The following is a 16,408-nucleotide window of genomic DNA, read 5'->3' on the forward strand; positions in this document are numbered from 1 at the left end:
TTAAAATTCAACAATGTACCAATCATTGTCCTACTGTTGTTTTCCTCAATGGAATGTACCGATGCAGCAGTTTGATTTACTCTGTAGAAATATATTTCACCACTGAGGTTATGTGCTTTGGACTTTTTTGTTTGTTTAACATTTGTTTTTCTTTTTTTTCACTGTTTAGATTATAGCTTATAAATTATAAGTTGCGTATCATATGGAATGGTACAACTCCTCCATAAAATCACCAACCAAAGTTTCATCTTCGCTGCACTTTTCCAGCTTGCAGCCTGAATTAGGCGAGACAAACGTCAATGTATCTTGTCGTATTTTCAAACAGAAAAAAGATCCAGCTGTTCACTTGTTAGAATGGTTATTTATTTTAAATACCGCTGAACGCGCTTCTCAAGCGTATCTGATCAGACTGTAACGTGGCAGCGCATGTTAAGTGACAAGCTGCGGCGGCGCGCATGAGGAGGGGCCGGAGCAGCAGCGTCACCTAAATGCTCCTTTTATCTCGACAAAAAGGAATAAATGTAGTAAATCCAAAAGGACCGCTGACAGAATCAAATGTTGGAATGGTTCTCCCTCAAAGGCTTCAACAATGACTTGTACAATTCTCTCGAGACGGTGTTATTACATAGAAGCTTACATCCCGCGGTCTCGTGGTCGAGGCGTGGAAAGAGGTGGGAACTTACAATAAGCTCACTCCTGATTGGCGACAGTACTTCCTATAGATTCCATGACTCAGCTATGACTCACAGAGACTCAGACCAATCGCTGGCGATGGGTTGCAGACGTTTGCAATATGTCGATATACGTATCAGGAAGTGACGGTGAAAGCGGCGGGCTACTTTCACGAGGAGTGGAGGTAATGCATTTCCAATGGGGGACCTCATGGCTCGATAAGTCCAGTATTTTTTACAGTCAATGTTTCTACATAATGTTGTTGTGCAGTTAAAAAGAAAGTGTACACATCAAAAATACTTGACAGTTTCTAACCTCCCAGGAAGAAAATGAACAAAAAGTCCCTTCTTGATCAGAAAGTGCAATTCAGAGAAAGCTTGCTAAATCACAAGGGCTACGTGTCATCCTTGAAAGGAAGGATGACAAAAGCTGTACATTCAGCCAACTCTTCAGAGTATGCTTTGTCACAGAGCACACATTGTGTTGCAAAGCCTCCAGGAAAGAAGAAAAAAAACATTACAGCAACTGGAATTATTATAATCATGATGTGTTTGTTTTCTATACCACCACCCATGTTTATTCTGTGGGAATAACCAGTAAAGACAGTTCAGTTCAACAGTTTTCATCTCCTCTGTGCAGATGGATTTGAAGGAGTCTCGCCCTGTCCGCCAATACAAGAACTTCCAGATTGAGGTGGTCCCCAACGGCTTCCGCCTGCATGGTACTGATGCATTTCAGCCAACCCTGAAGGAGCTGCTGGAGCATCTGGAAGGCCAGACTCTTCGCACCGACAACCTCCAGTTCCAGCTGCTTCGCTGCTGCCCTCCACAGCCAAGAGGTAGACTTTACCCTTTCAAGGAGCAAAGTAATCCCACTATAGTCCTATCAACAATAATCCCAGTAATACCCAGGTACCCAAGAAGTGATCATGGTCAAGAAAAAATGTAAAATAAATTATAAAATTGGTTCTACAAAAATATAGTTTTTATCCAATCATTTCAAAGCATCACATAAAAAACATCTACTGTTAAAGTTTATTCATGTGATTTGCAGAAATCAGGTCAACTGATGAACAGTCAGAAAGAAAGTGAAAGTCTAAGGCTGGGTCCAACAAGTCCCGCCTGTTCCAACCGTTTTTTCAGTTCTCCTAAAAGAAAAGGTCATTTAAATGAAAAAAGAAATGTGCTGGGAATCCAGAAACAACGCTTCAGATGATCTTCTTCTGATCATCTTTGGATCTATCTTAAAAGTGTTCCCAATGATTTTTTAATTATGATGATGTCATTTTTAGACAAAATCAAAAGACTTGTGTCATTTTCTGGAACAATGTTTCTGACCGACCTCTCCTCCTTGCTGAGCTCTTATGTGCATTGCTCAGAGTTGATGTTCTCTCCTGCTAGCTTACAGCCTCTCACACACTTCAAACCAAACATTATTAGTGAAACAAAAAATGTGGGCAACATTGGAGCTATTCAGCCGTACAGTTTTCAGCCAGATGCTCAGACGAGGACGTACTATTAGTGGATGCATCAGAATGAAGTAGAGCAGTTCCAAATTTGTTTCACTGAAGATAATTAAAAAACAAAGTGGCTGCTAATTGATCCTGATGCTTAAACAAGAAGTAATTAAATTATGACGTCAAGAATGAGATTCCTAAAATTCCCCATCTGTTTATTTCACCCATTTGAATCTCATGGTTCATTCCTTGAAAGTGAGCAGACCTTTTAGCTGGGTGTGGTAACAAACACCACCTCGTTCAACAAACCTGCTATTTCAACGTTTGGATTTGGAAAAAAAAAGAAAGAAAGCTCAAAAGAAAAGTTTTCCTTCTGCACATCGTGGACTTGAAAGTGTAGGTGTGTGCGCATATGTGTTTGGGGGAAAGGAAACAATGCGAGTAAATGTGGTTTCCGCAGCACAAATAGCACCTCTATGTTTGTTTTACTGAGAGGAAGGGAGCCGCGTATGCATGTGTGCAGGGATGGATTTAGGTGTTAACGTTTGCTTTGGCCCAAACTGTTTTTCATCTGGTGCATCAGCTGCAGGGGAAGTTCTGTGCTGTTGCCCTTCTTATAATAAGCATGTGGTTATATAACTCTCTTATTATGCTTTCCCACTTCCTGGGAGTATGATTTACTTTAACTCTTTGTAATTCAAAGCCTCTGGCCTTTCTAAGTGTTCTAAACACTCAAAGGTAAAGACACTGACATTACAGTTGATAGTGGCTGTGTGTCAACATGTGGCCGAGTTATGCAAGGATTAGGTCGGGGTGAACGAGTGACTGGATTTACCAGCAGAAGGCCAGTATTAGTGCGTGAAAAGACAGATCGCATGTTACGGTACGCACCACATGATGTTTCTTCAACAACATGCTGATGAAGCGCGGTGCTTGTTTTGCTGTTCTACCCACAGACTCTGGGTTTTGTGTTAGAAACATGCATGTTCACACACACACACACCCACACACACACAGTGTTGGTGAAAATAGTGTCTGGGCTCATTCTTACCAGACTGGAGTAATTGTTGATAGCCTGGTTTTGTTTCGTAGTAACCACATGTAAACACCGTTGTTCTTTCATGCCAAGTAGGCCGGTGTACCTGAATGCATCTGAGCAGGGATGTCAGAGCTGCAGAGATACATTTAGAGATTTTATGCAGCGGGCTTTGCTCCACTTTAGGGTGGTAATAGGTATTGAAACTCATCTGAACTCTGGAACAAAGCAAACAAGTTAAACCGGATTTTTGCTTCCTTGCAAACGAATCCTGGTGTGTTTCACCACAGTGGGGATATTCAGCTCAAACCTAAACTCTTCTACTGGAAAAAATATTTAAACAGCTTTATGAATATTTGTATGCTACACTAAATGCGTTTACTGCATTTCAAAAACTCTGACAACTTTCGATGCAAGAAGTGACTTGACATTTTTATGACTGAAGATATTCTGAATTTTTCTTTAATCTCTAAAAATAAATGATGCTGCCTTACAAACCAAACAAATATGTCAAAATATGCTTAAATGTAAAACAGTTTTCCTTTTCAGATTACTAAAGTCAACAGACAGTTTCTGAGATCCTTTCTACACATTTTCAAATACTTAGGGGCTTATTTTGCACTCAGTCAGAAATCTGTGGTTTTTCCTGACAGGATGTTAGAATGGAATCACATTTCTGTGAGGATCCTGGAAGGATATTTAGTCGTTAGCATATTTATTGTAGAGAAAGCTTCCTCACCGTTTTATGTAGAGCTGAGAAAAGTGACCCTGAGAGCATCTTTAGACAGCAGGAGGAAACATCATTTTTTTGTTTCGTTTAATTGCAGAGCTTTTATTTTCCTTTTACTCGTGTCCACTTACTTCACTCTTTTGCAGCCTTTTCATAGCTTTTTGTGCTAATTACTTCATTACAAACGTCCTACTGTATGAATGCAGAAAGAAAATGAACAAAAAACTCAAAACAGGAACCCTCAGTGAAAATCTAAAGAAGTTTAGAAAAAGTCTGAAATTCGTAAAACTGTGGTGAGGAGGTGTAAGAACTTATCAGTATTTGGTTGTTAAGAGATTTAGCAAGTGGGTTTTTTTGTGGCTTATTTTACGTTTATTGCAGTTTTTGATAAAGTAAACATCGCGCCCCTAAACCACGCACTGTTTATTTTTCTGAACAGTTTGTTCTGCTTCCATGTTCAGTCTGCACTCACTCTGTCAGTCTGAACTGACTCTAACGGATTGTCTTCGTCTGAATACACTTTTGTGTTGCAAAATTTCAGTTTTTTCATGTTCACATTTGTACTGTTTTATTTCTAAAAGCAAAAAATAAATAAATAAATCACATCCATGTTTTACTTTAATAAATAACTGTAATCTTGAATCCAAACTGGGTTGCTAACTTGTTTACAATCATCACTTCTTGACAAAACAATTACAGTAATTACAGCAATTCCTCTATACACTTTTATTCAGAAACTCTCAAAGTTCAAACCTTCAAAAACAAATGAGTGCAGTATTATAGAATGAAAACAAAGATCTGCACACAATTTGGTAACATTGATTTGTTCTCTATAGGACACACAGCAGGGAGGATATGAATTGTCAAGGTCTACAGCCAATCAAAATGCAGATTTCAATAAACTCCAAGAAGAAAAAAGCTACCAAAAATAAATCTTGAAACAGTAAAGCCTCAAAATGTGAATTGAGATATAGTGAGGGAATACAGTACGTCCAACTGATCCCGTTCTTGGAGATCTTCACTCTGACTGGATTTAATATCCCCAAATATTTACTGGATGTTTTAGACTTTTTTTGTTTTAGTGGAAAAAGGAAAAACAATAACTGTCTATTTTTTTTTTGCAGTTCAAAATGTTTCTTACCAAATCTCTTGTTTGTTTTAAAGAGGTTTCCAACCTCCTGGTGGTGACTAAAGAGAGAGCCATCACGAATCAGACACCAACTCAGGAGAGCCAGCTCAGCTTCATTCGCATTCTCAGGGAGGATATCGAACAGGTATGTCCTCATTTCTCTCCATTTGGTCAAATTTATCATGTTATTCAGGTTCAAGTATTTGCAGCAGTACTGTTTATATTTTTATGCTGCACCTGTAAGGGTTCTGGTATTTTGTCAGTTGAAGCCAGCATGTTGTTGTAGCTTTTTCATAAAAACGGTCTCTTTTTTCTTTGATCTGCCAACCAGGAAGAGCATCTTGGAACCGGCACAAAAACAAACATCTACTCAGGCACCCTGAAGGTGAAGAGTGAGGAGGACGAAGATGCCGGTTACACATCCTTCCAGGAGGTCAAGGTGGTTCTGAAGGTGCTGGGCTCTGGACATAGGGATATCTCATTGGTGAGTGTCCACAAATCCAAAATAAGAAAAACTATTAGTTTGAAATAAAGATACAGCGAGCAGTGGAAGTCTCCGTCCTGATCGGTGTTCATGTGGGTTATAGTATGGTGTGTGCAGACTTTGGACACTTTCCATGGACTCCAGCCAGCATTCAGGGTGCACACAACCCCTAACGCTACAAAACACACACTCTCACAACCAAAAACATGCCTTGTCTAATGATCACTTTAAAACTGTGTAATTTCCCTGGCAGTTATCTATGCATCTAACTGATAATAAAGGCCTGCTGCATGCACTGAGTCATGCTTGTTTCTCTATCAACAGGCTTTCTTTGAAACCGCCAGCATGATGAGACAAGTCTCTCACAAACACATTGTGCTGCTTTATGGAGTGTGCGTCCACCACCAGGAAAGTAAGTGCTTACCAGATGTGTGGTGAGGACTGCGGCGGCGGCATCTCCAATTTCTGATTTTTTTTTTCTTTTCTCCCAAAGATATCATGGTGGAGGAGTTTGTCCAACTCGGACCGCTGGATATATTTATGAAAAGACAGCAGAGTCTCAGTACTCCATGGAAGTTCCAGGTGGCTAAACAGTTAGCCTCAGCTCTGAGCTACCTGGTAAGAGCACAGTACAAGATTTAGTACTATAAATATCATCCATCTATTTCATACTATTAAAAAAAAAACATTATAATGATTAAACCCCTTGGAGTTTTTAAATGTAGTTGTTTCTTATGGGATGACTGCAATAATAAAGTAAAATTCTTGACAATTTGTTTAAAGATTTGAGATTTGAGTGGCTTGATGAGGCAGAGTAGGTGATGCTCTTCAGGTTTCTTTAAAGGCAGTGAGTCTTTAAAAAAGCCTGATCCACCTCTTTTATAAAAAGGTAAATAAGCTTAAAGCTGTACAAAGATGTTCTAGAATGTTAAACAAGTTGAAAAGGGTTAAATATCAAGATCTAAACCCTCAAAAAGGTTGGTTGAACCATTGACTGTATAAGAGAACTGGACTGAGTGACATCACCCATAGAAAATGACTTACTTCCGGCTAGAACCAAATGAAGTCAATTCAGTCGCCATTTTTCTTATGATATGGACGCTGACATGTTGGAACCAGATGTCAGTACGCAGGGATTGGTCCAAGTCCACATTTCTATGGCAACCACCCTCACCAATCAGGGGTGAGCTTGTTGGAGGTCCACACCCTTTTACCTGAAAGTTGGCTGCACAACATCATTAAAATGTTTTGAACATTTACTGAGAGACCAAAACTTTTATTGAGGCGTCTAATTGGCAAGTTTATAACTGGAATAACTTTAATAAAGAAAAAAATAACATTGAAAAAATAGGATCAGCAAGAACATGTTTGAAAAAAAAGTATCAGAGCAGCAACGGTTATTCAAACTTATCCTGTCCACCTGAGCAAACATATGAGTGTTGGACATATATTATACTGTAAAAAATGCCGGGGGAATGCGGGGGGCGGGGGTGAATCTCCTGACACACAAGGTATATATTTGTGTAAACCCCTTCTGTAATTTAGGCTAAACTTTTCTTATATTGATAATATTTGTAGAAGAAGAGAGAGGAATGTTGGGGGGGTTAAGGAAATTGGAGGATGAGTACAGAAGGGGGGTACAATCATAAAGCAACAAGTTGCTGGAAGTTTATAATCATTATGGTCAGGTGTAAATGTTAGTCCTGTCCATACTAGTGCTGCCACAACCGATTATTTTAATAATCGACTAATCATTGATTTTTTTTTCTGATTAGTCGACTAATCGGGTTGTGCGAAAACTGGATATAAAGCACACATCTCAACCATCATTACTTTAAACTAACTAAAAACTAGATATATAGCATTACCTGCAATAATGCTAGTGTGAATGCTGCCACTGAAGATGATAGTGACAATAACTGAAGATGCTGAAATTGATAGCTGAAATGGCTGAAGCTAATAGCTGAAAATGCTGAAGCTGATGGCCAGCTAAAATGTTAGTTAAATGTGAAATTAGCCTAAAATACTGAAAAAAACCTAAATTAGCCAAAATACCTAACATGTACCTGATTTATTAGCTATTCTCCAGTATAGTAAAAAAAAAACTGAGAAAGCCTAAGTTAGCCAAAACAGCTAGCATGTAGCTGAAATATTAGCTAAATTCCAAATTAGCTTAAAAAACGGAAAAAAATCCTAACTTAGCTAAATAGCTAGCATGTAGCTGAAATCTTAACTAAACTCCAAAATAGCCTAAAAACCTTAATAAATGCCAAAATAGTCCAAAAAGCTAGCAGAATGCCATTACTTTCAACTTTACTACAGTCTGACTCCATATAATATAAACGACTAATCGACTATTAAATTAGTCGTCAACTATTTTAATAGTCGATTAGTCGACTAATCGTGGCAGCCCTAGTCCACGCTCACACTCAAATGTTACAAACATGTCACCGCGTGCACAACACAACAGTTCACACGCATACTTATGCATTCAAATCCACACATGTAAAGCATTTATTTCTGTCACGCGTACTATTTGTGCAAAGGTGAGCCGACACCTGTGCTCAGGTAAGTGTTTATGTTCTGCTGAGATGATGATGGATTGTAAAATAGAGGGAGAGCACCCGATCATCCCCCCATCAAGACCTTTGCTGAAGCAGTGCGAGCACAGAGAGTGCAAGCTCCAGCCTAGTCAGAAGAACATCCCCCTGCTGCTGGGCCCCATCCTCGAAGAGCACCCCCAGCCTTGGACAAGCAGCCTACTACCAACCAGGAGCTCAGACCATCCCCCTGTTCCTACTTGGAACACGAGGGGTCACTCACTCCAGCTCTCTTGTACAGTCAATAGATTGAACGCCTGCATCGTATTTGATCATTACCGTGTTAAAATTTGTCGTCTTTGTATTTGTTTCAGGAGGATAAAAAGCTCGTCCACGGCTTTGTGTGCGCCAAGAACATTTTGCTGGCCAGAGATGGACTGGATACAGATGAAGGAGGACCCTTCATCAAGCTCAGTGACCCGGGAATACCCATTACAGTCCTCACCAGGGAGGGTGAGCTCACAAAACTGCAGCCAAAGATGTCCAATCTTTGAATTAAAACACACAGTTCTTGTGTAAAACGCTGCTAAAATGTAAAGTTTTAAAAGACAAAGCCATGCAGCTTCACAATGAAGCAAATCGTGTTTCCAGTACAGGCACGGTTGGTTTCATCATCTTTCACTTTATGGTTTTTCCCAACCCTATAAACAAAGGAAAACTAATCAAAGAACATAATTTCCGATCAAGCCTGTACTGCTGTCAGCCTCAGGAATCACGTGCCTTGGCATAATCCGTACTCTGCAGTGGGAACATTTCCGCCTGACAATTCGATTTGTTTTGTGAAAAGCTGGATGACAGTTTAGAGCACATCAACTCCCATCTCTGATTGCACCGTTTACCTCAAGCGGCGGCCTCACCGCTGCGTTCGTCTATTAGAGGTGTGCGCGGAACGCCTGAAGCCTCTGTGGCCGGGAAGATGGATCTGTCAAAACACGGGAGCGACTGGAAATGTGTCTGCACAAATGTGCTTCCCCACAGGCCCATGGGACTGCCCCCCTCCTCTCTGATGGTTCCCAGAAATCTTTCACGTTTCTTCGTCGGCTTCTATCACTTCGCTGATCAACCGCTCTTCCAGTTACACTTCCAAGTCCTCGTGCATAGATTTGATTGAACATAGTGCACAAAGTGCTCAGAAACCCCTGTGGGAGGGCTCTTCTCTTCTTCCCAGCAATCTCATTGCTTTACTTCAACCCTTAAATCTATTTGTCTTCCACTCGTTTTCCCCCCTTCTTTATTCATCATCTGCTCGGCTCTCTCCCGGTTCTGGTCGCGCGTTCTCGTTCTCTCCTCTAATGTTATGGATCTGTGGAGCTGGAAAAGCTGTCATGGATCTCAATCAATCAGACGTTTTCCAGTCAGAATCTAAAACCGTCTTAAATCGCTCTCCAACACACCCTCAGTTTATTTTTCCAGTCAATCCTTTTCATCTACTTCTACAAATAATTCTTTTTTAATACTTAAATATTTAAATTGTAGTTATTTCTGATAAATGTGAACAATAGAGCCAGTGAATGTGCTTAGATGAAACCATAGACATATATTAACCACTGGACAAAGCGAGGTGTTGACATCACCCAAAGAAAATGCTTTGACTTGTTCTCTGTAGAATGTGTCCATCGCATCCCGTGGATCGCTCCCGAATGCGTGAAGAGCGCGTCGTCCCTAAGCGTGGCAGCAGACAAATGGGGCTTCGGTACAACCCTGTGGGAGATCTGCTACGACGGAGAAGTTCCCCTCAAACAGAAGAAACTTGCAGAGGTAGAGAATGAATGCCAACTGTCTGAACCACACTGACGTTTTTTTTTTTTACTTCCACTTCCTGATTTAAATGCTTTCTTTTCCTTCACTGTCCTGAGCAGAAGGAGAGATTTTACGAAACCGAGTGTCAGCTGGTCACTCCGGACTGCATTGAGCTGGCCAAGCTCATGACCGACTGCATGAACTACGACCCCAAGAAGAGACCTTTCTTCAGAGCCATCGTCAGAGAGCTGGACGATCTTCTGCCAAGTAAATATCCAGATGCACAAACAAACGACACCTTTCTGCATTTCTGCAGCTGTTTTTATCAACCGTTTGTCCCTTCTGTAAAACCAGAATTCAATTGTGCAACCCCGGAGTGAACGAAACTTGTTTACGGTTGAAATGTGACCTGAATGCTGTGCGTGCTTCGAGTCGCACCTAAGCAGCAGCCCGGGCACAGAGGCAAGGTTGTTTACACAGTTCAGATGCTCATGAGGAAGTTCACTGGGTGCACTATCAGCGATCTGCCCCTAATCTGGGCCCCACAGGAACTATGGCTTCACTTCTGCCACCTGGTGGCCATATCTATTAACTGTTTTCACTGTGACAGTCAAAAATTCAATTCATTTGTTTGAAAACATACGCAAGATGACCTGACAACAACTTTCCAGTACGAGTGCACTTGTATTTTTTTACATAAAAAAGATTAATAACTTATTTATGACTATTTTTAAAGAGTTCAACTTTAGACCAAAAAAAAGCCAGAAAAAATAGCCTTTCATGAAGCTGTTACGCAACCACAGACAATTCTCGAGAAAACCTCAACATACAAAACCACAACAGACTTCCTATGATGCAAATGTGCTGATGCTGAAGAAAAGACATTTTAGCCACTCAAGAGTTTTTGCTTTTCTTTCCGTTCTCAGATCTACTTATTACAAAACCTGTCGACCCGGGGGTGGACCCCACCAGGTTTGACAAGAGATTCCTGAAGAAAATCAGAGATCTGGGAGAGGTACGCCGTCCTCCTGCTGCTTCATCACAGAATCAACATGTTTTTTTTATAGAAAAAATGTAATGATCTGAGGAATAGTTTTTGTTTTTAAGAACTGTGAAGTGGATGAATCTAAAGTGAAGTCTGTTTTCCATGCAGGGACACTTTGGGAAGGTGGAGCTGTGCCGCTACGACCCGCGGGGAGACCGGACAGGAGAGTTTGTGGCGGTGAAGTCGCTGAAGCCCGAGAACAGGGAGGAGCAGAGCAGCGGCCTGTCCAAAGAAATCGACATCCTGAAGGCTCTGTACCACGAAAACATCGTCAAATACAAGGGCATCTGCGAAGAAGAAGGTAAACCTGACGCCTACTTCTAAAAAACCTCCTTCTTGTTGAAAAACTCCTGCAACCCCCTCGCTCCGTCATCAAGGTCATAGATCAGAGCTCGGTTTGGACAAAAACAATTTAAACTTCAAAATATACCTGGACTGAAGTTCTAATACTGTATACAATTTTCACATTTTTCTTAAATAACTATTGTATGAGCGGGATAAAATGCTCCTCCAGGTGTGGATGACATGGAAGGAACCAGCCGACGCAAAAATGAGATCAACGCAATTAAAAAAAAAAAAAAACGACGGGCTAAAATGTTTGTAATTAATTAATCGTGATTAATGCAACAATTTGACAGCCCTAGTCATAGTTGTGTGCAACTTAAACTACCCGCAAAAGTTCCTCCGGACAACGATACGATCCATTTTCACGATGACACGTCTGCTTCCCCTTTAAGATGCAGCCCCTCCTCTCTATGAGCTCGGAAAACCCCAAATCTCAAAGCACTACGCTTTTATTGTGAAAGGGTGTTAGAAAGGCAGTGGGCAGAACCGGATTAAGTTGTAAACTGCCATGAAAATCTCACATTTTCTATGGAAAAAAATCCTAAAGGTTTAAAGAAAGACACATTTCTGGCGTTCAGTCCAACTTGAAATCTAAACTAGTGAGAGGCTGGAAGTTTCTGACTGGATCTGTCCGTCCGTCTGTCTGAAGGGGGTCAGGCCATCAAGCTGATCATGGAGTATCTCCCCATGGGAAGTCTGAAGGAGTATCTACCCCGACACAAAAGCAAGACCAGCCTCAGCACGCTGCTCAGCTACTGCATCCAGATATGCAAGGTACGCCGGCTCCTCTCAACCACAGCTGCTCCGCTGAGCTCCTCACAGTGACCGGGGTCGTGTCGTTTTCAGGGAATGGAGTATTTGGGTTCCCGGAATTACATCCACAGAGACCTGGCAGCCCGAAACGTGCTGGTGGAAAATGAGAGGACGGTGAAGATCGGAGACTTCGGCCTGACGAAGAGCATCAAAGACAACGAGGGCTATTACAAAGTGCAGGACGAGCACGACAGCCCCGTGTTCTGGTGAGTCGACGGCAGGTCAGGAGAGGCGCGACGGGAGGAAGACGAGCTGCTCACCTGCTGCCCTGCTCCTTTCAGGTACGCTCTGGAATGTCTGACCACCTGCAAGTTTTACCTGGCCTCCGACGTCTGGTCCTTCGGAGTGACGATGTACGAAATCATCACTTACTGCGACTCCACCAAGAGTCCGATGACGGTCAGCTCCTCGCCACGTTCACGAATAAACTACAGCAGAGTAGCAAATGCTGGAGTTAAACTCTGTCTCTCACCTTTACAGCGCTTCTTTGATATGATTGGTCGAAGTCACGGTCAGATGACCATCCTCCGACTGGTCAAGGTGTTGCAGGAGGGGAAGAGACTGCCGCGTCCTGAAGGCTGCTCTGAGGCGGTGAGTCTTGTTCATTTTTTTACCTTTATATTCAATTTAAAAGCCCCACAATGCAACTGTGTGATAAAAAGTGAACCGCACCCAGTCTGACGGCGTCCTGGTCTTCCAGGTGTACGAGCTGATGAGGAAGTGCTGGGAGCAGGTGCCCGAGAGGAGGATCACCTTCAAGTGTCTGATCGAGGAGCTGTCCGCCTTACAGCAGCAGCTGCAGCCCAACATGGAGCTGTAGAGCTTCCTGATTCACTCACCAACCTCCCAGATCTGCTTGTGCAGCTCCTCATTCCTCACTCTGCTGTCCCTTACAACCAACGAAGAGCGGAAAAAAAAAACAAACAAAGGGCCCCAATCATAACTATCACTTTAGTTTATATTCAATGTGCTTTTATTTTTTTGTTTTTGTTCGTAGTACTTCAGCTCAGACGGAGGAGCGCGTGGAACTCTCCATCTTCTATGTGACCTGGGACTTTACAGGTAGCTCAGCTGTCAAACTTCTTACAAAGCTCTTTAAACCCACAAACTGTGTGGGCGGCGTGGACGCTCACGCTCTGACATCACGCCGAAAACGAGGACGAATGGACACAGAGGAGCCCGTTCAAAAAAACAAAAAAAGCGCGCTGCTTTTTCATAGACTCCTACATCCGGAGAGTTGCCTAATCTGCCTTATTTTTGTTTTATTTTGAAAATATAATCCAAACGTGGCCATATATTGATGTGTATGTTCAATGATGTGCAAATGCAGCCAACTGAGAGGCGCCAGTATCAGTCAGTCAGCATTCCTTCCATGTTTCAGGCAGACGCTCACCAGCACCGACCGTGCAAACCAAGCGTGGAGTTTTACACTCAGCAAGCAAATGAGAGATTTCTGTTCAGCTTTAGGAAGAAAATGAAGAAATACTTATAGAATACTTCCATTGTTGGATTTTTTAAGCTGCATTTGCACATTATCAGTTTTGTCCTTTACTCTTTTGGTTTATAATCCCGAGTATTTTACGTTTCATTTAAATGATCTACATACTGTGACGAGCAGAATAGCTTCTTAACTTTACATACAAACATGCTTCCATTATTCCCTCCTCCTCTATGAGACAGCCTTCAACTCATGTTTATTTACTGTAATGCAACAGTTATTGTTCACCTGACATTTTTCTCAAATGAATGTATTCATAATTCGTTGTGGCATAAGGTTCTTGTGTTTTTATTTTTTAAATCTTCATGCGGCTGTGAATGTTGGCAAAACATCAAGACTTTGTTCAGAAAGGTGCACTTCATTCAATGTTTTATTCAGGAGTGCTCTAAAGAAGACAAAAGATATATAGATATATATATATATATAATTGAAAAAAAAAAATAAATACAAACCAATGCATGTTTGTCCATCTAATGCCGTGTTTTTTAGACCTATGTTACAGCTGAAAGCAGGCATGCGTAAAAGTGCTGAAGAAACACTTCATTCACAGTAAAACAAGGATGTGATAGAAAATTAACGTCAATTTAGAGAAAACTTTTTGCCTCCTGAAAGAGCAAACATACAAAAGGGTCAGAAACCGCCACATGCCAGCAGACACCTAAAGCCAGCACCACAGCGGAACAGACAGTGCTNNNAAAAAAAAAAAAAAAAAAACGTGAAGCAACTGACCACAGGTTTTCTGTTATGTAGAAAAGAACTCTTCAAGAACAAAAACAAGCTGTATTATCATGTTAATTTAAAAATATATATATAAAAAAAAGTACAGCATCTGGTGTTGTTGTTGCACACACAGCCAGCGTACATTCAGTCATTCGGGAATCTAACCAATGAAAAATGCAACAGAATTCCCTTTAGGAGAAACAAAAAGGCAAACAGCAAAATCCAAAGAAATATGGTGGTCTGGACTGTGTCTTTGCCGCCCTCTGGTGGTCATTCAGTGGACCTACAACAGTCCACACTTCAAATGCAAACCGGTTTTTAAAGGTTTCAGAGAAATACATTTTCACATTTTTTATCAGCAGAGTGACTGAACCACAGACAAACAATAATCAAACTGTTCAAAGCAACAAGCTCTCACTTTGAAGGACCACACATCTGCACCTCTTTCTAAAGCCGTTTATTTCTGTTCTCAAATAATAAAAGAATTGTTGCAAAGATGCATTTGTTTTCTTCTATGTTTTCAACATCAAATACAACGTCTGGATGTTGTGAAGAATCCAAGATATCAGGAAGTGATACCTGCCATAAAAAATGTATATGCTGTTTCCATGACAACAGATTAAGATGAAAAATGTCAAAAAAATAAACAATAAAGCTTGTACGGATTTTTAGCCTCAAACTAATTCAGAAAGTTGATCACATCCGACCTTCTTGGAAGAGATACAAATATTGGGATATTTTAGCTGCAAGATGCCGATCTAACATCGAGGAGAACTCTCGGTGGATTATTCTAGCACCATCATCAGATTAACTCATTCAAAATGAGTTGAAAACAAAACTTACTGTTGACTTCTATCAATAGATTTGGTGAAACAAGAAAGCTGGATTCTGTCTTGCAGAGGCGAGATAAAAATACTAATGAGCTCAATCATGTATTCCTCCATCTTTGGAGCACACCGGGAGACCCGTGTCCATCTGTCAGGAGTCCCAGAGCAGACAGGAGACGTTTGCTCTGAGCTGGAGAGTGTGGCGGCTCTACGGGCGTCTGGCAGAGCCGGCAAACACTTGACTGAGCGAACGGACAGGAGGGAGAAAACGCAAACGTCTGCTGTGTCTCCATCCATGCTCTCTGTTCAGAGACGCATCTGATTTTACAGGAAAATTCCAGGAAAAAGAGGCTTTGAAAAAGACTGATGCAGGGAGGAGGTGGCATCATGACGTGGAGATCCTTTACAATGGGTTGCTTAATACATTTATTTATAAGATACTTTTGTCAAAGAACAAGGCACACCACATATGAGAAAGAAAAGCACCGCTGAAGAAACACAGAATAGACTCAGACAGAAGGAGACTAGAGTTACTCTTTTACAGAATAGCTAATCATGCAGAAATGCTTATGACTGAAGAGACGCCACAACCGTCTAAATCTGAGACTTCATCTTGAACTCTGCAACGGTGAAGACACGAGAAGCGATGGAGCACCACGAAAGCATAGAGACAGAAGGAGCAGAAAGCTCTCCGTGTGCCTTCAGAAGCCTCTCCGGCGTCACATTTCAGCCAGTGACAGAAGCAGACAAACGGATGGCGAGGAGGACGGAGGCGCCGTTTAAAGCGTGCTCGCTTTGGTCAAACCCTGCTTGAGGAAATGTCATGGAATGGAAGAACAAACTCAGACAGGAATGGTTGTTTAACCCACAAAATGACACTTTTTGCGCAAACACTTAAGTGGAATCAAAGAATGCAGCACTTTTCAAAAATATATTGCAAAAAAAAAAAGCAAACAACAATGAAGCTAAATTTGGGAGAGAATCCATAAATGTTTGGTTTTCACTGTGTGTTGACTTGGTGAAACGTATATCATATCATCACATCAATTCTGATTGAAGTTTCTAACAGGAATGACACTAACTCCTCCATTAGTGTAGTTTTCCTTTAATAAAACACAAGTTTAAAAAAAATCAGATTTGAAACTTTTGGTTTAAAACAAACATACGAGATATAAAAAAATAAACAGAATATAATTTCTTAACAAGTTTGTGGACCTTTTCCTGTTTTTAGACATCTTTTTTTTATTTATACATTCCTATTTTGTCTTTTCACATTTGACCTTTAATCTAAAACATATAAACTGTCTAATCTT

General features: G+C 41.1%; 1 protein-coding gene across 1 annotated transcript in view; it reads left to right on the plus strand.

Annotated features, from left to right (window-relative positions):
* The window catches only part of jak1 (Janus kinase 1), a 29,782-nt gene extending 15,017 nt beyond the window's left edge, over positions 1-14,765 (plus strand). Inside the window, exons 11-25 of the mRNA XM_024278111.2 lie at positions 1,312-1,510; positions 5,059-5,168; positions 5,355-5,507; positions 5,832-5,919; positions 6,001-6,125; positions 8,422-8,560; positions 9,714-9,865; positions 9,967-10,114; positions 10,774-10,862; positions 11,001-11,193; positions 11,887-12,011; positions 12,084-12,256; positions 12,332-12,449; positions 12,531-12,641; positions 12,751-14,765. Coding sequence (XP_024133879.1) covers positions 1,312-1,510; positions 5,059-5,168; positions 5,355-5,507; positions 5,832-5,919; positions 6,001-6,125; positions 8,422-8,560; positions 9,714-9,865; positions 9,967-10,114; positions 10,774-10,862; positions 11,001-11,193; positions 11,887-12,011; positions 12,084-12,256; positions 12,332-12,449; positions 12,531-12,641; positions 12,751-12,870 — 2,043 coding nt within the window. The 3' untranslated portion in view covers positions 12,871-14,765. The remainder of the gene's footprint in view (positions 1-1,311; positions 1,511-5,058; positions 5,169-5,354; positions 5,508-5,831; positions 5,920-6,000; positions 6,126-8,421; positions 8,561-9,713; positions 9,866-9,966; positions 10,115-10,773; positions 10,863-11,000; positions 11,194-11,886; positions 12,012-12,083; positions 12,257-12,331; positions 12,450-12,530; positions 12,642-12,750) is intronic.
* The last annotated feature ends 1,643 nt before the right edge of the window (positions 14,766-16,408 follow it).

Source organism: Oryzias melastigma, linkage group LG4 (genome assembly GCF_002922805.2).
Source record: "Oryzias melastigma strain HK-1 linkage group LG4, ASM292280v2, whole genome shotgun sequence".
NCBI lineage: Eukaryota > Metazoa > Chordata > Actinopteri > Beloniformes > Adrianichthyidae > Oryzias > Oryzias melastigma.